Genomic DNA, 25,628 nt, shown 5'->3' with positions numbered 1-25,628 from the left:
TGTCGACTTTGTAACCCACACTCTTGCTCATGATAAACTAGACACAAAAATAATATGTTCTGCCCCAGTTTCCTTGTCTCATCTTGATCACGCATGTCCTATACGTGACCCCCCTAAGTCGCTTACACATCCAGAGATGCTAGGATATAATTCTCGACTCGAAAATTCCCATCAAACGCCTCTTCAAGAGCGTGCGAGGGCAGCCAAACAGCAATTCCAAGCAACACATCTGCCAACTGCTATGACAAATGATGATCCCACAAATCCACTCATGGCACGAAGTGTACGTCTCTCACTGGACATCACAGAAAACGACACAATTATGGATTTACAAGGAAAAAAACATGAGGTTTGTGGCGGCCTGTTTACACCAAACCAAATCGGAAAAATCGAGTCATCTACCCCGATAGGTTTGTTAAGAACCGCTTCGCCGGTGAAGGAACCTATGAAAACCAACCTGGATGAAACAAACTCTTCCATCTGTGTGAACCCTGGGAACATAAGTAACTCTCCCGAATACCAACGAAGACTGCCTACGACGATGTTAGATCTACAAAATACTTTGGTAGCAGTATTATCAACAGCTATGATACCGTTTTTAAAAATCGAAGAAGCAATGGTTGATTCCATCAAAGACCAAGCGACATTGCTAGCAATGCTCTTGACCAAGCAAACACAGTTTGAATCCCTAATAAGCTCCATTCAAGAAAGATTCAAATATGAAGCTGAATCATCAAGAACATGGCAAAATAGACTAGCGGAAGTGGCGAGAGCCGATCGAGCTGACAAATTAAGCCTAATGGACACTTTTTCAACCATCACCAAAAAAATGGTGGATGACAAAGTAAAAAAATCTGCACAAATATCAATGAACCTACAATGTATATCCAAACAAACTCAGACAGAAAATCAATCTGATTCAAATATGAAGAAAATAGACCAAACAACCCAATGCGATCAGCAACTCTATCCAGTTCGAATTCCACAAGCCTTGATTTCTGCGGGGCAAGAAATCACGGAACCACCCGCTTGCACCCCATTTGATATATTTGATTTGTCAAAACGAGGATTAGTGGGGCAGGAAACAGCTATTAAACCAAAGCACAAAAAAAATGCAAAAAATGGGTCACGTGCATTTCTGCGAAAGGTACTAAATGCTCAGAAAACGAATAACGAAAGGACAAAGACTAATAGAAACTCTCTGGTTAATAACCAGCCTATTCTACCACAACCGATTCTGATCGATGGAAAAGTAGATAGAGCTCTAAATTTTACATCACAAGGCAATCAGCTAACGCCGGAACCACTAGATATACTTTTAGATGTAATCAATCAACAAACCACTCTGAACTCTAGAAAAAGAGTTAGAGCTCTAAATCCTACGGCACAAGGCAACCAGAGAACACTTGAATCACAAGTCATACCTAAAGAAGTAATCATTCAGGAAACACAAATTAAAGCTCCAAATCCTACTAACCGGACAGACACCTCTACACAAAACGATGTAAGTGACTATAACTCCATTTCCATAAACTCTCAAGATGAATCCCACATTGTAATAGATGAATATGAAGATTCACTTCTTGACTACACTCAAACTAACATCTCTCTGGCATATTCAGCAGTTTCCACTGAAGAAATATGGCCAGCTAACAAATCAGAAAGAGCCATTGTATCCAGTAGCAACAAAACAATTCATGTAACCCCTAAACTATCCAGACCAATTTTTAGAAATCCGTCAAACATTTCGTGTGCATATCGACTAGCCATATATCCGAAGAAATTGAGCAATGAAGATCCTGTCATCTTAAATAGATCTAATACTTTACGATTGTTTAAGGCAATCCCACAATTGTCCCACATAAAAACTGAAGATATTGAGTTAATCATATTTCCAAATAAAAAATATATGGAAGAAGCCCATGTTGATTTCTCCAACTACGACACAATGCAATGTGTCATCAACAACAAACATCACTTATTGACCTTGGGATTTCAAACAGAAGAAATCATGGTATCTCGTTTGATGGCGGAAAAAAAAATAAGAACACTAGAAATCTTTGCTAAAAATATAACCAAGAACCGAAGTGAGCAAAAAATTATTCAAGATAAAATGTCACGAGAAAGTTTAAGAAACACCTCTAACTTAGACGTGAATCGGAGAACAAAGAAAACGTATCTATAACAACGAAAAGCCCATACAATCCTATGTTCGTGGAACACAAGGGGACATAGACATCGTTTTGAAAATGGGACACCTATACTTGAACAAGTCGATATCATATGTCTCCAAGAAACCTGGTTGAAAGAGGAAGTAGTGTGTGATGGCTATAGTTCATTTATGAATCCGGCCATAGGTTCACAACAAGGGAGACCAGCATCAGGAATGCTCATATTATCAAAAATTCAACCTACATGGCGAATAATGGAAACTAAAATAATCCATCCGTGGGCTCAACTCCTATCCATCAGCATTCCGTCAATACAGAAATCTAATCCATCCTACCCTGCAAAAGACACATGCTTTTCAATTTTTAACATATATTGGAACCCTACAGCTATGTCTGACAATAAATTCATCGATTCTATATGTGATGAAATCGACTTATTGAACATCAGTAATAGTACAAACGAAATCATCTTGGCAGGAGATTTCAACTTCCATCTTTTTGACAAAGGAGGAAGCAAATTGGCACTTAATGAAATGTCATCTAGAGCGAGAAAATGGATCAAGGAAATAACATTACGCAACATATACCTAAGTGTCCAACCCACGAACGATAAAGGCATCCCATTGCCGACCTGGTCACGGGAGAACTCCAACACAATAATTGATTATATCTTCACAACAGAAGGTATTCGAAATATCATAACTTCCACTGCGAGTTCCACGAATCCAAATAGTGACCATCGTCAAATTATTATTTCTTGGTGAGCCGAACCTTCAAGTGATCAAGGTTTGAAGCTTCCTGATTTAGAAATAAACAACGGGTTGAACCGGCTCCGAATCAAAGATCATCAAATACGAGACTTACCTATTCTATTCGAAGACACACCACTGGAGGACCAAGCTAAATTAAATTATGGCTGGATCTTAGAGAAGTACCAACAATCTACATCGAGAAATCAACAAAGAGTCAAACAGCCACACACTCACTATTTTAATTTACAAATCTTTCTCGAAAAAAAGAAACATTACAAACGACTTCGACAAATAAAGAAAAAAAAAGGAGACTATCAAAGTGAAATAAAAAAGGAAAAACAAAAATTCACCAACATAATGAAATCACACAAAATGATATTGAAACAACATGATGCAGAAGCACTTTTGAAAGCATTAAATGGAAAAAATACGCAGCAATTGTGGTCCTTGATGAATATAACATCGAAAAATCAAACCTTGATTCAAGAAGTGGAACCACATATATGGGTTAAACACTTCCAAAACCTATATAAGAAACCGGTATTCGAACCAACATCAGTTCTTCAAGAAGATACCGACCCCTGGTCATTAAAATGGGACATAGATGATATTACCACCACCATGAGGAGTCTGAATTCATCTAGAGCCCCGGGGCCTGATGGGCTAGCAAACAGCAACCTCAAAGCAAATCCAGAACACTGGGCCAAACTTTTCGTACATCTCTTATATCTGATAGAAAAGACGAAAGAGATTCCTCGTACATGGTCAGTAGCTACTTTAATACCAATCTATAAGGCTGGAGATAGAAAAAACCCAGCCAATTACAGACCAATAGCCTTATTGGATCCGTTGGGTAAACTCTTTGCAGGCTATCTCGAGAAAAAACTATCTGCTTGGGCTATTCACAATGGTAAACAAGCAAAAAGACAGACTGGCTTTGTCACAAATATAAGTACCAACGTCAACCTTCTCTTGCTGAATATGATAAAATATGAAGCATTCACAAAAGTACAGCAGGTATACGCAATCTTCATAGATTTAAAAATGGCCTTTGATTCTGTTAATCGACAACTTCTCTGGTCCAAATTGGCTGCTTGGGGCTGTCCATCGACCATTCTCCACCCAATACAACAGCTGTATTCGAACACGTCAATTAGAGTTCGACTTTCAAATGACGGAAAAGCAACAGCCCCAATTCTCACATGGAATGGGTTAAAACAAGGTTGCCCCTTGGCGGCTTGCCTCTATAATCTTTACACTCATGAGTTTGAACGAAAAATTAAACACACTTCAGCGAATCTACCGAAGATAAATAGTGAATTAATTCAAACCTTAATTTTCGCTGATGACATTATTATCATGGATAAAACCGCGAAAGGTCTCCAAATAACATTGGACAAAACGCAAACTTTCATGAAGGAAAACGATTTACAAATTAACACAGATAAAACCAAAATGATGAAACTCATCACTGAAAAATCTAAGAAGCAGTGGACGCCAAAATTCTACCTGGAACATAAAAACATTGCGTCAACCAAATCCATAAAATACTTAGGTGCAATGATCAACCCATCTAAGAACGAAAAAGAATGGCAAGAAAACATCGAAGAAAAAACAATATCATTGTCAAGACAAGGCCGCTTCTTTCACTGCAAATATGGTACCTATACGGTAAAACCTACAACTATATTGTATAAACAGAAAGTAATTCCTATTTTGACTTATGCGAGCGAATCTCTGATACATCAGCATCTATTCAAATGGTCAAGATACGAAGCTATATTCTGGCGAAAAACCCTTGCTCTACCAAAATCTTTTCCAATCTCTAGAATTCGATATGAACTCGCCCTCCAATCTATTCAATCCATTGTACTGTGGAAACAAATGGACCTATACAGAAAAATTATCTCGGAGGAAATAATCCCAACACTCGAAATCTTGAAAGATAAAAAACATCCATCTCAAGTTGCAGCTTTAACAGAGTGGACAAGCAGAATCAAAGAAAAAATGCAACAAGAAGAAATTAGCGAAGAAATGCTGAGAAACAGACCTCAATACGCGAAACGAAAAATTCAGAAAATTGACTGGATAAGAACAATAGAAGACCAGAAAAAATTTAAAAGACATCTAAATGCTGACATGGAAGTAAGAGCTATTAACGAGATGCCTTCGTATCTACTCCAATTCCCTGATGTGAAAATTCGTGACCTATTTTTGCGCTTTCGTTTGAACATACTACCAACACGCGAATACTTGTCATTAATAGATCGAACACGTAGTAAATCAGCAACCTGTCGCTACTGTAAAGACCCTATGCAGCAAGAAACATTATTCCATCTAATCATGGTGTGCCCAGACCTAAAAAATAAACGTGACTTATTTAGAGACTTTTTTAAAATCTCAGACCAACAAATGACAACAGAAGAGCATTGGGCAACGCTGCTCCAAGGAAACAATCAGTGGTTGATCATTACAGTGATCAAGTTCTGGAACGAAATCAACAAAGAAGTGTAAAAGAACAGGCAGATCGAAATCTAGTGGCAAGAAGAGAATAAGGAAAAAGACAAATGAAAAGTTTGATAAGTCAAACAAAACATTTATAAAAAAAAAAAAAAAAAAAAAAAACTCCATTTTTGACCCTTCTATTTAATGATATCATGGACACAGGGCAGGCCCCAGCATCGTTTACGGAGGCTAGAATAATTGTACTCCCCAAAGAAGGAAGAGACAAGCTTGAGTGCGGTTCATACAGGCCAATTTCGCTGTTGAACGTCGATGCCAAGATCTATGCCAGTATTCTCGCCAATAGGTTAAGTGAGGTGCTGCCGAGGCTTATACACAACGACCAGGTTGGCTATGTAAAAGGGCGAGATGGCTCGGACAACGTATGTAAAACTTTAGATTTAACAGTGTTGATCGACGCCAGGGACTCAGAGCTAACCTGGGGACCCGCTGGTTAACGGGGGCACAAGCTCTATATCCCAATACAAGGGCAAAGGTCGTAGTTAATGGCGTGGCGTCCCACCCCCTTCACCCTGAGCTGAGGGACTAGGCAGGGTTGCCCCTTACATCCCCTGGTCTTCGCGCTGGTAATGGAGCCATTAGCCTAGACCATCCGGAAAAATGCCCCGATCACAGGGATTAGTAAATTCGGGAGAGAATATAAATTCGCACTGTTTGCTGATGATGTCCTAGTCTATTTGACGCACACGTCCCACTCAGTCCCAGCGCTTCTGGCCGCATTAGAGGAATATGGGACCCACTCAGGCTTCTGTGTTAGTCGAGCAAACCAGTGGTCTTATCGCTAGGTGGCGGTGGATCACCCTTAAACACGCACCGAGAGACCTGGGGTTTCAAAGTAGTCAGCAATAGCATCCGGTACTCATGTATAACCATCACGAAACAGCTAGCAGACCTATATCAGACGAACTATACCCCGCTTTGGGCAGCAATTAAAAGGGACATGCAAAAGTGGGCAAAACTGCAACTCTTATGGGCAGGGAGATTTACGACAATCAAAATGAACGTGCTGCCACGGCTTTTATTTCTGTTCCAATCCCTCCCGGTGACAGTCCCTAACTCCTTCCATGTGGAGATTAAGCACACACTGCTGCTGGCTTTCCTGTGGGAAGGGAAAAGGCCTTGTATTGCCCACAAAACTATGGTTCTCCCATAAAACAAAGGGGGATTGGCATACCCACAGTATTATATAGAGCAGCTCAATTTCGAGTGCTATTAGACCATCTCAGGGAATCAGAAGACAATGGGCCCACCTAGAAAATGGATATCTCGCCCCAGTCATGTTGGGAGCATGGCTATGGGTCCCTCAGAAAACATTGCAGCGAAGAGTGCGTGAACACCCGATCTTAGCGGTGTTGTGGGGCCTTTGGAAAAAGAAACTAGACATGTGTGGAGTCACCACCTGGCCTTCCCCCTTAAGCTGTATCTGTGCGCCCCCAATCAGAGATCTCAGAATAGACCCCATTCGCTTCCAACCACAATATGGACAGAGCCTGGTGAGGGTGGGACAGATGTGGAAAGATGGGGGCTTCCTGGCATAGGAGGAATTAGAAAGTGCCCAGCAAGGCCAACGGATCCAACCATTGTTATATCTGCAACTAGAGGGGGCACTCACAGACCCACGATGGAACGCAGAGGCCTCTCACTTCATTTGAAAGCGTACTCAACACACAAGTGGGCTCTAAGGGGTTAATTGCAAACTCTTAAGCGCCTTATTGGAAAGAGGGCCCCTACCAATCCCAAGCACACAAGTGAAGTGGGGAAAAGACATGGAACAGGAGGAGAACCCAGAGGGATGGGCCACAATATTTAGAGCCGCCTGGAACTCCACGATATCAGTCCAATACAAGATGCACAATTGCAGGCTGCTCATGCAGTGGCACCTCACTCTTCAGTGTCTGGCAAAGATGTACTCAGGAATAAGCCCCTATTGCTGGCAGGGATGTGCGCAGATTAATAATTATTGGCATAAATGGTGGGATTGCCCCAGTGTTCAGATCTACTGGAAGGAAATCCTAGGGTGGATCCACGACAGAGGGAATTGGGCGGGCCATGGCTCCTCTCATGGTATTGTTTGGGGTTGAACTTGTAGAAGAACAGTATTTGGTCCTTTTGCACTTGCCCAGGAACTTACTACTAGCAGCTCGAGTGTGTTTGACCATAAGATGGATTGGTAGCGTGCTGCTGACAAAAAAGAATGGCTGTGCAAGGCGAAAGAGATATGATATGGAAAGCCTTACCGCTGCACTATTGGAATCGCACTCGCACATAGACACACTGTGGCTCCCCTACATTGAATACTGGGAACAGAACAAGCTAGCGTACTAGTGTCCCGCACAAACATTGCGCAACACCCCGGCAGAGGTAGTCGTTCCTCACACATGCTTGAGGTATTGCTTGAGGTATTGCACAAAGTGTGATGATCCCGAACAAAGCTGTAAGCTAACTGTCAAGCAGAGCATATCCTGCGCCAATTGTTTCCAATGTACTTTGCCTCTCTTACTTTTTACTTTCTACTTTATCCCTTAATGGTTATGAAGAGTGGGTGGGGGGAGAGAAAGAAAGGGAGGAGGAGGGGGGACAAGGGCAGGAAAATAAAGGAAAATCAGATGATGTAATGCAATGCAACCCTTGTGCTGCAAGGAATTAATAGGTACTCACCGCAGTGACTAATGTACTCTTAGTCCATAGTCCCCTTTCCTCCATACTGCATGGGCATCCCTCGCTAGGGACGGGAGACGGAACCTTTTTCACCAGAAAAAACCTTCTTCCCATTTAAATGTAGAGGCGCGCTGGGGTGCGGCCCTAGGAGCTCCCCTGACTCCGCCCACCAGCACTACTCCTCAGTCACCATTGACGCTTCAACAATATTGAACATTGCCCAATGACACCAGTATTATTAGGGGGGAGGATGGTGGGACGTATGGAGGAAAGGGGACTATGGACAGAGTACGTTAGTCACTACGGTGAGTAACTATTAATTACTCTTGCGTCGCGTCCCCTTTCCTCCATGCTGCATGGGCGATTACAACTCAATGCAGCCCCAAGGTGTAGAGGAGTCCCTCCCTAAGAAAACAGATTCCTTAGAACCACCTGTCCGAAAACAGTGTCTGATTTAGAGCTGGCGTCCAACAGTAGTGCTTACAGAAAGCCGAAGGGGTGGCCCAGGTGGCCACCCTGCTGATGAGTTGCCACGGGACCTGGCGACTGCCGTGGCCTTGGCTCTGACCGCATGTGCATGCATGTTTGCCGGAAACGGTTTGTGCTGCCCGTCATAGGCCTCCTTGACGGCCAAAACCACCCACCTTGCTATAGAGGCCTTAGATGCCCGATATCCCCGCCTTGGCCCCTGTTAGGCAGAATCCTGTGCAGTTCCCTTAGGGAGCACTACAGAAGATTAAAACTACAGGTTAGAGCAATAAATCCCCTTTGGTATCAGTCTGTACCACAAATATTTAGTTGGTAGCTGTGGCTGAGCAGTCAGGCTGATCTCAAGAGGGAGATGAGCAGTATTTAGGGTTTACACAATAGGTCTACAGTACTATGGCACAAGGAAACACTGACCAAAGCTTTGTAGTAAAAAAAAAAGTATATATATATATTTATTTTATACACTTCTAGTAACACACATTTATCACAGTCATCAATCAAGTTAAAATAAGTCAAGGAGAAATATACACACTCCCTAGTTAAATTGTAGACCAAGTGAAGAGTGACAACTGAGCAAAATGGCACAGTGAAAACCACGCACAAGGGATACTCTAGCAATTTCTCACAAGGGAAGGGAAGCACAAGTTATACATAAATATCCTCTTACACACCCTAGCAACACTTCCCATAAGTTTGTGAACCAGTTTAAGCAAGGCAGTGCATCAGTATAGAAACTACTTGAATGAAAACTGAGCAAAATGGCATTTCACATGGTTTAAAAGTGGCAAGAAAAGGGTGGTTATAAGAAGTAGGTGCACCAACACAGTTCTAGTTGAGAAGCAATCTAGAGAAGGCAGTTCTAACAAATTTAGCCAGAGTCAGTAGGCCTGTGCCAGAGTCAGTGGTACAGGGCAAGGGCCCAGGGGCAAAATGGTCTTGTAGCTGCAGTCAGGTCTTTGGTTAACGATTTTGAAAAGGTGGATGCAGAAGGTGAAAGAAAATGTTAAGAGAGAGGGGCAGCCAACCCAACAGGTAGGTAAAGGATTTAAAACTCCTTTAGCTCTTCCGCGAAGAAAGGGCAGCCTGGCGGAACAATGTACCTTTAAAATGAAGAAGTGGCTCCTGCGGTGGCGGTTGTTCCTGGTAGTTCCTGCAGTTCAGGGGATCCAGCAGAGGAAGAGAGGCTCTCGTCATGGAGGAAGGTTCGTATTACTGCACTGCCCAGGAATGAAACCAGCCACGGTGCTGCACGACGAATAAAAGGTACGCTCCGTTAAATCGCGGTCCGGGTGGACTGGTGCCTGGCTATCCGGCCTCCGAGTACAGGGTACTGGCGATTCGACCAAGGCAGGTCCGGGAATGCGATTGGCAAACTGGTTGGACCCACCAGCTCAAGGGAAGACGGCTCTTGCAGAAGAAGATCTTCTCTCATCGTGTGGAGAAAAGTGGTGAGACGTTGCAGCAGGGCTTCACCAGTGGTTCAGTCGTTGCAAATGTCTTTCGCTTCTCTCCTCTTCGGCTTCTTAGTTCCAGTGGCGACGTCTTGCTCTTCCAGTCCTCAGGACCCTGCTTTTATGCAAAAAGATCCCCATTCATACAGCCTAGCTGTCACTCACACAGTGGAGTGGTCATCTTGGCGGGAGACCCTCCAGCCTATTTGGATAGAGTGCGACATGGGTTGCTGAGGCAACCCTGTCCAGGGGTCCTACTCCCCCTCCCACACAATGGACCCACCACAGACTCAGTGGCGCCGAAAGGAGGGCTTCTTGGCAGAAGCCCGCCAAAAGGACGAACAAAGGATCCCCGACCTGGGTTAGGAGTTAGGGAAACACACGATAAAGAAGTTATATTAAAGTTCTGGCAAATAAAACCTACCGGAGTAAAATAAATATTAAAATACCCCAGCGATATGTTAGAGGCTGTCAGAAAATGTGGTAGCCTCGAACAATGGGAAAATCCCATAGGAAAATATTTGCAGTTGAATATTTACGGTAGTAACCACTGTCACCAGCCAGAAACTTTTGAGAGAGGGACTATACCGTACTCTCTCGAAGATGAACATAAGGGAAAAACTATTAACCCTTTCCAGTACCTCCATAGTTAGATGGGTTGTACTGGTTTAGTTCATAAAAATTGACTAGTCAGTCCCAGGGTATGGAGTCTATGTTTGGGGGTCGCTACTACACCCCTGTGTCACTGCACGGAGGGTGCTGTGTAACACATGTGAATAAAGATGGTTCCTATGGAGGTGAGAAAAACCCCATAGACATTAAACACAAAAATAGCCTAGAACACACATAGCAAAAATGTCTAAGAGTGGGCAAAAGAGTCTCACTCTTAGCAGGAGAAAAAAACAAACCCTTCAAATCCAGCAAAGCTGCTGGGGGACTCTATAGGTAAGGGAAATTAGCTATAGAATGAGAATTCTCCCTAACAACCCCCCATTGGTGATCAAGAGAGCCTCCGACTTGCAAAAGCTCTTCGTCCTGTCCAGATAGAATTTCAGAGTGCACCTGACATCCAGACAGTGCAAAACCCTCTGAGCATCGGCCCTAGGAAATCGGCAAAGAAAGTAGGTAACACTATCTCCTCATTCAGAGGGAATGAAGAGACTACTTTAGGCAAGAACGCGGGGTGCTTTCTAAGGACCACCTTGTCTCTGTGAAAGGTTGTGTAAGGTTCTGAAGCGACTAGTGACAGAATGTTGCTGACCCCGCAGGCAGACGTAAGAGGGCTGTCTTGATGGTGACCAGCCTGATGTCCGCAGACGCTATTGACTCGAAAGGTTTGTGCGTCAAGGCGCCCAACACTACATTAAGGTCCCACATAGAGTGTGGCCTCTTGATAGACGGGTAGAGCCTGGTGAGGCCCGCCAAATGCCTTTTAACCACCGGGGTGGAGGATGAAAAAACATCCTCTGAATTCCGGTAGGCTCCGATGGCCGCCAAATAGGTGCGGCACATGTCTATTTGCACTCCCGAGTGTGCGAGGTGTGCAGAGAAGGATGAGCATGTGAGAGGATCAACCTCCATGGATTCTGCCCAGTGACAAAACCTAGTCCACTTGCTTTTGTACTGTCCCCTGGCACAGGGTGCATCACTCCTAGCACCCTGTATGATGTCTAGGTTAGCCTGTGAAAGACGCAGATGCTTTAATGTGACTTGTTCAGGAACCACGCTGCAAGCGCTAACTTCTGCAGGGCGGGGGGAATTACTGTGCCCCCCTGCTGCGACAAAAGATGAGCTGGGCCCAGTGGAAGGTGCATCGGAGGTTGGTCCGCCAGGCTGAGTAGCTCCCAGAACCATGGCCTCGCGGGCCACCAAGGAGCTACCAGGATGATGCTGAAGTGCCGGGCCTCCCTTATCTTGCAGATCACCCTGTGTACCAGGGGAGTGGGAGGGAACACTTATGCATTCATGCTGTTCCACTGTATCTGTAACGCATCTCCCAGAGAGCTGGGACCCTGTCCCTGCACGGATGCGAACAGAGGGCACTTCCTGGTGTACCATGTGGCGAAGAGGTCCACCTGTGGCTGACCCCATCTGTTGAAGATCCCCTGTAGGACCTGATCATTCAATTGCCATTCGTAATTGTCTGCACCCAACCTGCTGAGCTTGTCCGCCTCCAGGTTCGACTCCCCCGGGAGGTGGATTGCTGTCAAGTGTATGCCGTTCATCAGAGCCCATTCCCACACGCTGACCGCCAGGGTGCATAGAGGAGACAACCTGGTGCCACCCTGATGTAATACATGCTGGTGGAGTTGTCCGTCTGAATGAGGATCATTTTGCCACTGGTGAGCGGTAAGAAAGCCTGAGAGCCAACCAGATGGCCTTCAGCTGCAGCCAATTGATATGGGCCTCCTGTTCCTGAAGAGACCAAACTCTGTCGACCCTGTGGTTGTCCAGGGTCGCTCCCCAGCCCTCCAAGGAAGAGTCTGTGGTGATGGTAATCTATGGGGCTGGTTGTCGGAATGGTCTGCCTATCCTCAAGTTGCAGTCCATGCTCCACCAGACCAGATCCTGGTGGAGAACCAGAGGAATGCGGACAAGTTCGGGCTGGGAACCCTGCTCCTGATTCCATGAGGCTGCGAAGTGCAACTGCAATCTCCTCATTTTGGCCCTTTTGTAAGGCACTGCCAGAAGAAATGCTGCCATGGTACCTAGATGGTGCTGGTACCAACAAGCTGAGGTTACCTCTCTGCTTAGAAAATTGCTTGTGGCTCTCTTGATGGCTGTGATTGTGTCTTCGAGTGAAAAACCCCCTCAGATCTCGTATCCCAGATGGGTCCCAGGAAAGCCAGGCTCTGCGTCGGCACCAGCTGTGACTTCTTGAGATTGATGGAGTCCCAATTCGTGTAGCATATTCATGAGGGCGGAAGAGGTGTGTTGGACCGCCTCCGGAGATCCCGCACCGATGACCCAGTCGTCTAGGTATGGATATACATGATGGCCCTGGGCAGGGCTGCCACTGCATTCATAAGCCTGCTAAAGACCATGGGGGCTGAAGGGAGGCCAAAGGGTAGAACCTTGTATTGGACATGAAAGCCCATGATCCTGAACCTCAGGAAGTATCGATGGGCTGCCAAATCGGGAGGTGCAGGTAGGTTCCGGAGGGGAGGGAGGTACCGGTAGGTGGTAACCCGAGGACCCTACTGATAGGATCCGGGGGGTCCGCAAACCTTACGCGCCAATGCTGTGTGTGATGGACAAGCCTGTCCCCCACTGGGTACACGTGGACCTGGAGGGGGGTGTCATGCCTTTTTTCCCTCTGAGGCTGGGGCTGAGGAGGGGGACTGAAAGAAGCCCTAATTCCCCACCTTGTGCGGTTTACGGTGGTGTTGACTCAGAGATCGGTCCGGCTGCCTGGACGTTGTTCTTGGAAGCCCCGTAACCCGCCAAAGGCCTGGCCGTTGTCGGAAAGCTGGTGTGTTCAACTGTAGGTCTTGGGCGTAGACTTTGTGAGGATGGATAAAGATTTTGCAGTCTGGGAATTGTTGTTCTTCTTATACAGTTCCTCATCTGTGGTGGAATGGAGGAGGTTGCTACCCTCGAACAAAGGTCCAAGATGGGTTCCAGTCCTTCTCATGTACGTGGCTATGCAGATGGCACGGCCCGATATGTCGATTTGTGCCACTGTGGACTCCATGACGTCTTGGGCCACCATCATTGCTTCTTCCAGCCCCGCCTTGAAGCATGATTGACTGTGTACCAGAAGTTCCGTCAGGAAGTCGATTATTTCCCGCCAAAGCCTTTGGTTAACGGCTGCGAGCATGGGGTCTGCATTAGACTGACGGAGGTGCAGCGAGGCATTGGAATAGATCCTCCTCCCATATGCCTCCAAGATCTTCTCCTCCTTGCCTAGCGGCGCAGAGGACGCAGTGTCTGAGAACGACTGAGACTTCGAGTAGATGGAGACCGCGGCAATCACCAAGGATTGAGGGTATGCCGACAACAAGAGTGTATCCCCCTCCAATTGCCTGTATTTGGCGTCGAGGCGCCTGTTGGTGGGCTTCGCCGAACGTGGTTTAAGTCATCTCGTTTTTGCCAAGGCGGCAACGTCCTTCTGTATCTGAATCCCCATTCTAGCTGTGGGCGTAGAGTGAGGACTTCGGCCAGTACCCCTGCCTGCGGTTGTTCAACCTCAAGTTGTGGATGCCCCAAGTATTCTGTCAAACCTGCAAGATGTTCATGAAGGTCTTGGCTGAAGATTATGTGTAGGGGTCCTCCTCCTCATCGGTGTCCACCAGGGTGGCCGGCTGGTCTGGAACCTGAGGAGGGGTGTTGGGCGCCAAAGGCTGGGGTGTGGAGACCAGAGCCAGAGGCTGTTGCAGAGGCTGGTGTGGAACCGCCTGAACTGTAGGAGGCAGGGAAGCCAGAATTGAAGGACTCAGCGTGGGCAGCTGGGGTTGCCCGGGGGCCTGAGGCGCCAGAGCCATATGAGCAATGACTGTAGGTGCTGGCAGCATGTCACTGATAACATCCCGAAGGATGGAGCCCACTGTGGGGACCTCATCAGCGTGAGACATTTCTCAAAAACCTGTCCTCGCAGGATGGTGGGGTGGCAGCTGGTATTGACGGAGTAACGGGCGGCTGCTGGGGCCAGTGCACACTCTGCCTTGGTGTTTGCGGGGGATATCTGCCCTGCAACGCTGAAGGATACGCTGTAGGCCACGTACCTAGTGAAGACCAGTCTCACCTGGACACTCGATCACCTACCTGCTCCCCAAACATGGGTGGACGAGGGGCCATCTTGTCTGACGCGTCTGCTATTTTGTCGAACTGCAGTCCACGTGCCTGTGTTGTGGTGCCTAGCTCGCTGGGCCTGTCCTCCTGAACTCTTTGCGGTGGAGCTTGAAGCCTATCCTGCACCCCAGGACGAGGCCCGGTAGGCGTGGTTCCCTCGGCTGAGTCGCCGATAGTGCTGCGTACAGGCGCCCCCTCAGACATTTGTCCGGTAGTAGAGCATAGTCCCTCGGGTAGACACCCGGTAAAAGAACCTTGCGGTTCCTCAGCACTGTCTGCGGAAGGATCTAGTGACCCTTCAGCCTGGCAGCCAGTAGCTGAATGAGCCTCGGTAACTGTGCTGGTGTGAGAACCTGAACGGTCCCTCCCACTCTGACGCTTCCTAGGAAAGGAGTCACCCTTGCAGGGGGCAATGGAAAAAAGCGGCCATACCTTTGTAGTGATACACGAAATTGCAACCTTGCCAATCAGGGCTTTAGATGACAGCATTAGCCGCTGAAAGCCAATAGTGTATTCAAAGTATGTGCTAAAAATGCTGACAGTAGTCTGTTGTAGCACTTCCATTATGCAGTAGTGAGCTACAAGGAATATGATAGACAGGCAGGGAGGGCCCCCAGCTATGTAGCTAATAGGTTTTTGGAGTGTTTGGAACATCATGGCACCTATATAGCGCTTAGATAGCCAGTCTTAAGCGCTATAAACACTAAGCTATGAGTGCATGCCTTTTAGAGCTTGCAGATGGGGTTAATACATCCCTGCTTCCCTTAGAATATTCAGCCTCACTAACGTTGGCCCTGGCTCCAAGCTAATCTTCCTTTTCTCTGGGAAGGTACTGATAAGACATTCCTCAGCCAGCGCAGATGGGAACAAGGGAGGGGGTAGGAGCGAGCAGGGAGCATCTCAGAGAGAGCTGGGTTTTTTCCATGAGCCAGTTGCACAGGGAAAGTTCTGGAACTGTGCGTCATGGTGACTGACAGCAAGAAGTTATAAAATATCCATGCACACATGGATCAGGGGGAGATCGCCTGTGGACTTGATTCGTGTACAGTCAGGTGCCCGGAATTGGCTCTCACGGTGTCCTCCAGCCTTGTTTTTCTATGAGCGGGGCTTGTTTTACAGCTAGCTTATGAGAAACCCAGGTCTCCCAGGGCTGATTAAGGGACGTAAGACTGTGTTTCTCTATGTTTCTCTATATTTCTCTATGTTTCTCTATGTTTATCTAAGTTCCATGTTTCACTATATTTTGCATTGCTCTAAGTGTTATGCTTTGTAATATTCTGTAACTTGAATCCCAAATGTATATGAAATTCACTGCTTAGAATAAATATGCTAATAACACTTTGAGGGTGTCATTTGTCACTTGCATGAGATCACTGCTCAGCACAATAGAACCTGTATTTTGGGCTGAATTGGGTATTTTTGCTCTCAAAGGGCTGGCCCCGAGGAAGATTTTGCCCAATATCAAGACATTTGGTGGCAGCTTTGTGGGATTGTGAAGAGCAGTGCCATGCTGACATGACAAATGGTGTGAGAGAACACAGTGTAGAGTGGGGAGCAGGCTGTCGCATTTCCTTGATGGTCTCACTGCAGCTCTGAGACTTCAAAAGGCAGCAATGTTGTGTCGGCTTGCCGTGGCCGATAGCTTGTGTGGTTAAGACTCCCTTCATGGGATTGGTGCCAGGGAGTACAAGGCAATAAACGAGCGGGAAATGGCTTTGTTTAAAGCACTCCGATGAATGGTTAAGAAAGATGTATGCTCAATTAGAAAAAGAATTTTATCATGTGGTTTCCCAAGTTTAAAGTTGTAATTTGGAATGCATAATGAGACAGAGTTCTCATCTCTATTCTGTCATGAGGGCAGGAAAGGAAAATAATTGCAAGAATTTGACATGCAAATTGTGAATAGTGATTTAACCATTGACTCAGCCCCAGTGTGCTAGCGAGTGGGGGCTGTAATGTTCGGAGGCGAAGGTTCGTCTTTTTTGATGTATGCTTTTGAAGGGTTGGCATTCCTGAATAATGAGGAAGGGGAATGAGCCATGCTTAGGAGAATGAGTAACATCTGTGCTGAGAGCCTAAAGAGTTTTTTTTTCTTTCTTTTGGCAACTGTAAAATTCCATGTGCTAATGGTGGCAAATTCTGTTTAAAGGAAACACACTAAAATGGTTATATTGCATTTTAGGCTGTGCCATGCTTTTATTGGGTGAGAGACTCACTTAAAAGGAAAGTGAGTGAATGTTATTTGGATTTTCGATTTTTGTGTACTGATTTGAAATTGCAGAACCAGCTTGCAATGGTTGGGGGGAAAAACAATTTATATTTTTCTAAATTGCCCCTGGAGTATTTTTGACTGTCCCCATGCTATGCCATGGATTTGTGCTGTTGCCTCAAAAGTGATGTATGCTTTGAAAATAGTGACCTGTTGACTGTGATACATGGGGAAAAATGTTGTTGACACATTAAACAGCCCACAAGCAATAGAGTGTGGGTTGTTCTTGCAGAAAAAAAAACGTGCAGGGAGCTGCACTAAATATGGCATTTTTATTTTTTAAATGCACTGAACTGAGTGGTTATAGTTTGGCAATGGTACAACAGAATGAAACATCTGTGTGTGATAAGATAGCACAAAGATTTAATGGGTTGTGAGTTCTCTTGAAAGATCGCACATTACAAGAAAAAAAAAGACGCTTTGACATTTTGCAAAATTACATGGAGTAGAAAAATGACAAGAAAAGTGCCGCTTTTGAAAACAAGAGTCTTGCTGTGTGTGCAGAGCTTGTGCCTTGAAGCTGTCTTGGGCGAGGTGCGTGAAGGCAAACAAAAGCAGAAACAGTACAAGAAAGAGTTAATCTGGATGAATTGTCTGAAACGAGTGAAGCCGCCACAGTATAAGAGTTATAGGCAAAAGAGATAAGCTGCGTGCTAATGGCGCTGCCAGGTGCACACGAAAGATAAACATGCCTGCATTCCTGAGGAAGGGGGAGCAAAAACAGAGAGCTGTTCAAAAAGTAAAGAATTTGCCCAGTAAACTGTGGTACGGAGCAAAGGCTTCATGCAGGATGGCAGACGGGCACATCACATCTGAACATTTACCTATGCATCTGTGAATGGGCCAAGAAAAGACAGCTGCCCATTCCAACAGACATTACTGTGCAAACCGCATTCCCATGTGATGTGATGTGAAGTGAAGTAAAGCGCTATTGCTGTGCAAGCTGCATTCCAATGCTCCATGTGATGTGAACTGAAGTAAAGCGCTGTGCACTGGAGAAGAAACCTCTAGGCGCTTTGAGAAGAGAAAATACACATCTGGCAAACTGCAAGCTACATTGCCAGGGATGGAGTAACTGACAAAGACATTATGGCCTTCCAGATGGAAGCAAAACTGACAAAAGTGCTTAGCCGTTTTGCAAGAGACAACATGCAGAGCGGGGCTTTGAAGTACAACATGAACACTGCACATTAGCCATGATCCAGAAGCCACACGGCTTAGTGCAAGAATGAATGATTTGTTGAAGCAACAAAAGAAACTGACTCAGACTATCGCACTCAAAGGAGTGGTTCAAAAACAGCAAACGCCCTTTGAAAAAAAATGATGACAAGTGAAAAAACCAGAGGCTTGAAAAGACACTGCTAAGAAAAGAAAGATAAATACTGAAAGACTTTACCTTTGAAAAATGGAGTGATGCCAGCAGGGCAACCTAAACCAAGATCATGGGACACTGGAAGCAAGTTGGCGCCTGGCATTGGTGATCGCTTTGGTGAAAAAGAAAAGCATTGTGCGACCTGGGTACTTACTATATGGCTTTGTAAAAGCACAGATCAGTCTGAGGTACCATTGACCAGCTATGATTGCATTGCACAAATGAGTTTGTGATTAGGCAGTTACACCCCGTATGGTTGAGTGTAAATAAGCCCCCAGAAACATGCAGAAAGGTGATAAATAATTGCAGTAGCAATGACAAAGTGTGTAGTTACCTGATGAGACTTTTTGAAGATGGGGGTGGTATTATGGGAAGGGGTGGATAACGCTGATATTGAAGTTTTGATGACATCCTAACATTTCTGTTTGTATTTTGCCTAGGCAAAGCACGACAAGACATTTCATAATATAGGAAGATAATGTGCAGTTTGTGGGTGACACTGATCAAAGAAGGGTCAGACGCATTCTCAGAGAAAGCGAGCCACTGCGAACTGAACTGGCACGGTGCAGACTTGGCTAATTATCAAGTATTTGATGCTACACATTTAAATGACATGTTTTGCCCTTTCTTGTTTAAAGGACTATGGACAATGAATTGTGGACTGTAACATCAGGCACCACATACAGCTGTGTGACACAGCAATTGAATGCTAACACATTGAAAAATGGTTTTTTAAATGCACTGTTGAGATGAATCTGAAAAAACCAAATGGTTTTACTCTTCCAACTGAATGGCTTTAACCAGAGATGTTTTGTTTTTTGAAAAAAAAAATATTCTACATTGCACGTAGGCAGGAGAATGATTTATGAACTGTTGGGGCAGCAGAATTATGCAAGCAGGAGCGTAATTTATTTTGAGATAAGATGGGTGCGCACATCAAAGTCACCTGTGCGTAGGTTAAGATTCTTAATTGAAGTAATGCTGCCAAGTGTATGAGCTATAATTTGAAATGGTAATCTTTGAAACACTGGATACTTTTACAGCCAGCTTAAGGCAGGTAAATGAAACCATGACTGACTTGATGTTTGATTTTATGACACAGAGTGTGACACGGTTTTTTGTTAAACCAACCAGTTTCATGTTTTTGTGGGGACAGCTGTCTCCAGCACACTAATGCAAAGAGTCACCTTTTGATTGTAAACATTTGGAATAATTCTTTGGAAAAGCGCTGCAAATGAGTATCCACATGGAATTGCTAGAGTACTGGCCTGGCACATTGTCAGGCATCTTTTGTCACTGAATGGATACCACTTGTTTAATTTGTCTAATGTGATGTTTTTCTGACCAAGAACTGCAGCGAGTGTTCTCGCCAAGATTTAATGAACTATAACTTGACTAAATGAATTTTTTCCATGGTGTGATGAAACAGCCACTGCCGGATAGTAGTATGGTGTTTGTGGCTAAAGTTAATATTGTATATGGTAGATATCCCACTTGAAGAAGGGTATTCTCCAAGTCACAGAAGGTAGACACTGTGAACCTGTTAGATTTTCCAGTAGTAAGACAACATGTAAATTGTAGACTGGTAATGCACACCTTCATTATTACAGTGCTACACTTAGACATAGATTTATCATGAGGCAATGTTTCCTTAGTACTACCAAGCTGCTACAAATGGAGTCCATTTCTATGGCCCATCACTAGAGTGCGCGTAGCTAGGGAGCTAGATTCATTAATTGCAGGAGCTTTACATGCTTGTGACATAGAAACTGTGCACAATAAGCTAGCCACTATGGGTTCTGATGCCAGCTCTGCTATAGAACTTCTGGCCTAGTGGGGCCCATTGATATGCCCAGCACTGCTACAAGTATTGACAGCCAATTGAAGATAACAGTATTTTAGACATGAAGACATTTTTGTCTGCCATAGGGCAGGTCAACAAGACTGCTAAATACACACAATGCATTGTATGGCAAACATTGTTAAATCAGCAGGTGTTGGCTTTTTACTGGGTGGGGGCGACCATCCTCCACACACTGGCACGCAGAGCTACAGTTACCAGCATACATATGGATTGAATTGCTTGCTTTTGATTGCATGAATAACACATGCCATGCTTTGATGTAAATTAGTAGAATTGTTTTTATTTAGACAACCTGGTGCCCATGGGTTCACCTTGTTCACGAAATTAGATGGTTTCTGGTTGGGTTCCACCTACCTGGGGGAAGTGTCTAGTCACACAGCCCATAGTCACGCTTGAATGCCCTGGGATCAGGGGGAGGGTAGGCCCTTAGGGTGAAAGGCTGCCAGGTTTTAGAATTGGTAACCATACATAAATGCAATAGTGCATTGTAGATTAGACTACACTGGATTGCCTTGACATTTTAACTGCATGCTGCTTTTTAACTGACAATCAGTTATACAAAATTGATTTAGGTATTTTTGTGTAGGCCAGGTTTTGGCTAGAGTAAATGTCCATGTTCACTTTGTGTAGGTATTTTTGTGTAGGCCAGGTTTTGGCTAGAGTAAATGACCATGTTCACTTGGCGTAGGTATTTTTGTGTAGGCCAGGTTCTGGCAAGGGTATATGTCACTGTTCACTTTGTGTACATTTTTGTTTAGGTAGTGTTTTACCTTGCATGCCACGCTAACTAACCGCTAGAAGATAGTTTGCTTAAACCTCTTGCAAAGCCCCTAGGTCTTTATCACTGCACTAAATACTATGTTGATAGGTATTAGTCAGCATTTGTCGCACAAACGTTGAATAGGGGTGGAATGTAGTGATACACGAAATTGCAACCTTGCCAATCAGGGCTTTAGATGACAGCATTAGCCGCTGAAAGCCAATAGTGTATTCAAAGTATGTGCTAAAAATGCTGACAGTAGTCTGTTGTAGCACTTCCATTATGCAGTAGTGAGCTACAAGGAATATGATAGACAGGCAGGGAGGGCCCCCAGCTATGTAGCTAATAGGTTTTTGGAGTGTTTGGAACATCATGGCACCTATATAGCGCTTAGATAGCCAGTCTTAAGCGCTATAAACACTAAGCTATGAGTGCATGCCTTTTAGAGCTTGCAGATGGGGTTAATACATCCCTGCTTCCCTTAGAATATTCAGCCTCACTAACGTTGGCCCTGGCTCCAAGCTAATCTTCCTTTTCTCTGGGAAGGTACTGATAAGACATTCCTCAGCCAGCGCAGATGGGAACAAGGGAGGGGGTAGGAGCGAGCAGGGAGCATCTCAGAGAGAGCTGGGTTTTTTCCATGAGCCAGTTGCACAGGGAAAGTTCTGGAACTGTGCGTCATGGTGACTGACAGCAAGAAGTTATAAAATATCCATGCACACATGGATCAGGGGGAGATCGCCTGTGGACTTGATTCGTGTACAGTCAGGTGCCCGGAATTGGCTCTCACGGTGTCCTCCAGCCTTGTTTTTCTATGAGCGGGGCTTGTTTTACAGCTAGCTTATGAGAAACCCAGGTCTCCCAGGGCTGATTAAGGGACGTAAGACTGTGTTTCTCTATGTTTCTCTATATTTCTCTATGTTTCTCTATGTTTATCTAAGTTCCATGTTTCACTATATTTTGCATTGCTCTAAGTGTTATGCTTTGTAATATTCTGTAACTTGAATCCCAAATGTATATGAAATTCACTGCTTAGAATAAATATGCTAATAACACTTTGAGGGTGTCATTTGTCACTTGCATGAGATCACTGCTCAGCACAATAGAACCTGTATTTTGGGCTGAATTGGGTATTTTTGCTCTCAAAGGGCTGGCCCCGAGGAAGATTTTGCCCAATATCAAGACAACCTTGGGCCTTGACTTGTGTCTGACTAAGTTCTTCAAGTCCTCTGGAGGTGACTTCTCGAAGAGTTCCCACCACCGGGCTAACCTGTTCTTCAGAGCTCTAGGTGTAAGCGCGTTGCACGTGGTACAACCTTCCCAGCCGTGGTCGGGGCCAACGCAGCGGAGGCACAGAGCTTGAGGGTCGGACGTGGGGAATAGCCCCTCGCAGACTGGACACCTGCTGAAGCCCAAGTATGTCGACATGCGCCAGAGAGGACAGTGGAGTCAGAGTACCGAGTACCTGATTAAAGATTAGAAGACAAAAGACAAAAAAACACTGTATCCGGGGAAGAGCGCGTGGAAGTACAAGGCCGAAGCCAAACCCAGGAGAGCTGGTGAAAGCGGTCTGTTCCCATCTAAGCAGAAAAGAGGACTAGGGAGTGGCGCCAGAGTCAAGAGAGCGCATGCTTCCGTCTCCGTCCCTAGCGAGGGACACCCATACAGTATGGAGGAAAGGGGACGGGACGTACCTCATATAATGCTTAATGCCCGTTCATTTTTGGTTGATTGTAATGAAAATACTGGATGAAAAAAGGCATTCAAAATGCCTTTTGTATTCCCTCAAGCACAATAATTTCGGGTAATGGAGCACGTTGCTCACTATCCTCGCAATCTGCGTCTGTGCCAAGGATTGGATTTGGGCAGTATTCTAAACCTAGGGTGATATAGATGTTACGAATAGGTGGAAGAGTAAGCTATCTCCCACTGAAGCACAAATGCGGAAAATATACATAAAATATGATGCTTTTTCCATACATTCTCTTATAAAATTATAAGGGGAAGATCATCCGGACCCTCCTATGTGCGTTGGAAGTCATAAATACCCTGAAGCCACAATTCCTTGATAAACTGGAAGGTAGATTATGGAGGAAAACAATACACCTTCCATCTTGCCTCCCAATTACTCTAATTTGTTTGCAACTGGGTTTACAATCATTAAATTCCATAATAATTTACAGAAAACTCATGATATTTAGTAAGATACTAAATATTCCAAATACATCTCTTTTTGTAGACCTATGAGACATATGCCTCAGGGAAACTTTGCTAGAGTTTTGATTAATCTCAATTAGAACTGAAATTAATTCAGATTTTGAGGCATTATCTTTTAAGGAAATAGTCCTTTTGTTTTAATATTTTATGCACAATTGATGCTATGGGGCCCGATAGAGGCATTCCCCGATTTGATAATTTGTCGACTCTGTAAATCTCTTCACTCTCTTACTCCATCGCTATTCCACATCCTACTTACTCTCACACACAAACACTCCACAGGCACCCTCTCTCGAATAGCCTCTGCACTCCTTTCACTCTTGCCTCTGGTCTCCCGTATATCGTCCTCCACCTCTTGTCCTCCCCCAACTAACCCACGCTAAACCATTCACGCACACACATACTTAAAAACCCTACATACTGTCACATATGTTAGGTGAAACTCTTATTATGGGCAGCACAGGTATATATTGAGAGAGGCCTCAGTCTCTCAGTCTTTCTATGGGCAGTAGCACAATGAAAATACGCTTTATAGTGGGAAAGAGGGCATACGCTGCCAAGACCAGCCTCATTACTATCTTTGGACACAGTCAACATAAGAGGGGGGGGAAGACCTCATGATCAGATATGGGTAGAAACTGCTTTAAAGCGCGGAAATGCTGGCATATAGTACCGAGATAGGTCTATAAGCTTGCGTAAAGTTGAACTAGCATTTATTGGAATGTTTCATGCATTGTCCTCCATAGAAGTGTACATTCTATGGATTCTTAGACAATTTATGTGAAATGTGTGGTGCACAAAGCATGATTTATCCCATTATATTGAAATATCTCTAAGTGGAAGAACTGCCCGAAGTCTTACTGCATTAGCTCTGGCGCACTATCAGGGCGTCCTTCCATTTTACAATTTCACTTGTTGCCACTGATCTAGAGAGTAGTGGTATGGTCAGGGGCATAGAAGCCTAAGAAGATTTCTGGTCAGGTCTTTATTTCCTACTTTTGAACACCCAGTGAGGGAACGTAGTTCAGCCACCACCCCCTGAAATCCTGCCAGGCAGGATTCTGCTCTGAGGATGACCAAACTTTAAGAAAGAGTAAAAAATTCCTACACACTGATTTACAGAAGCCCTTCTTCCGCTTGCCCTCATCAACCAATATAGGTTCTTCTTCCTGTCTCCCTATGTTTTATTCCTGAGCTCTCATCAATCATCGGAATAAATCTGGTGGAATGCAACACGAATTAGCTCCTTACAATCATCTGAGCTGGATCACATGAACAAAAGTTGAATCACATATTGTTACACTAATCCAACTTACTCTGCAGACCTCCTCTTTCAACTTGTTGCCAAACATAACCAAGATATATGTAACATTTTACTTATAACACAGCATGAGCATAATAAAGTATATGGAATAGAGGACACAGTCGCACAGTGATAACCGCACAATCTCTGTAACGGTCCAACTGCGACACACTAATACCTCTTGTGAAAATGTTCACCAAGGTTCTATCACTAATACACATCTGAGATAAAAACATTCATGGGGTTTGCACTCATTAACTGATAAGACATTGTTACAAACTTCTTGAAAATTGTACGTGTTTGGTATCGCTAAACTCAACTGATGACCTAGAGGAATGAACATCTGGCTGGCCTGTCCCACTGACAAGTTTCTGTGTGAGAGGATAGAAGGCTATCTGAAAATATTCATAAATGTCATAAAAACAAGGCAAAGACTCATTGCTGGCCAATGGAAAACCAGAAGCGCTATCACTCACAGGTAGTCCCTTCCAAACACGTAAAATCAGAAAATATATACTTTTAGTAAGATTATTTCGAGGATTAAACAAACGCTTCAAAATGCATTTAATGCATTTACTTAATTCTGAGGAAAAATATCAAATACTTTTCAAAAATAGACTTACCACAGGGCATTCACATAATAAGGCGTCCTCTATTTTTTCTAATTTAGAACACTTTGGTAGTTCATAAAGATGCTGTGGCTCTGAGGTAACACTGAGAATAAAGAATGAGACTTCTTAAGAAAAGATAGCTGATGAAAATATGAACAGTTGCATTATACACTTTTTTCAAGAAAGTCCATGGAGAATGTATCCCTACATTGGTGTCTTAAGAAGCCAAACCTACAAAACATTCTACAAATGATGACCAAATGGCAGCAAAAACAAACTTATATTAAAAGAAAGGCTGTTTCAAGGACCCACATCACATATACAATATTGTTCTGAAGTTTACAGTCATAGTACATCATAGCAATATCTTACTGACAAAACGTTATTGTCATAGTTG

At 44.5% G+C, this 25,628-nt stretch overlaps 1 protein-coding gene across 1 annotated transcript in view; it reads right to left on the bottom strand.

The window, feature by feature from the left end:
- The window catches only part of DCAF17 (DDB1 and CUL4 associated factor 17), a 1,369,255-nt gene that overhangs the window by 1,047,320 nt on the left and 296,307 nt on the right, over window positions 1-25,628 (bottom strand). Inside the window, exon 4 of the mRNA XM_069616196.1 lies at window positions 25,244-25,334. Within this exon, the coding sequence (XP_069472297.1) occupies window positions 25,244-25,334 (91 nt within the window). The remainder of the gene's footprint in view (window positions 1-25,243; window positions 25,335-25,628) is intronic.

Source organism: Ambystoma mexicanum, chromosome 9 (assembly GCF_040938575.1).
Source record: "Ambystoma mexicanum isolate Mex_15411 chromosome 9, UKY_AmexF1_1, whole genome shotgun sequence".
NCBI classification, from domain to species: domain Eukaryota; kingdom Metazoa; phylum Chordata; class Amphibia; order Caudata; family Ambystomatidae; genus Ambystoma; species Ambystoma mexicanum.
This window is presented reverse-complemented; position numbering and strand designations above follow the sequence as displayed.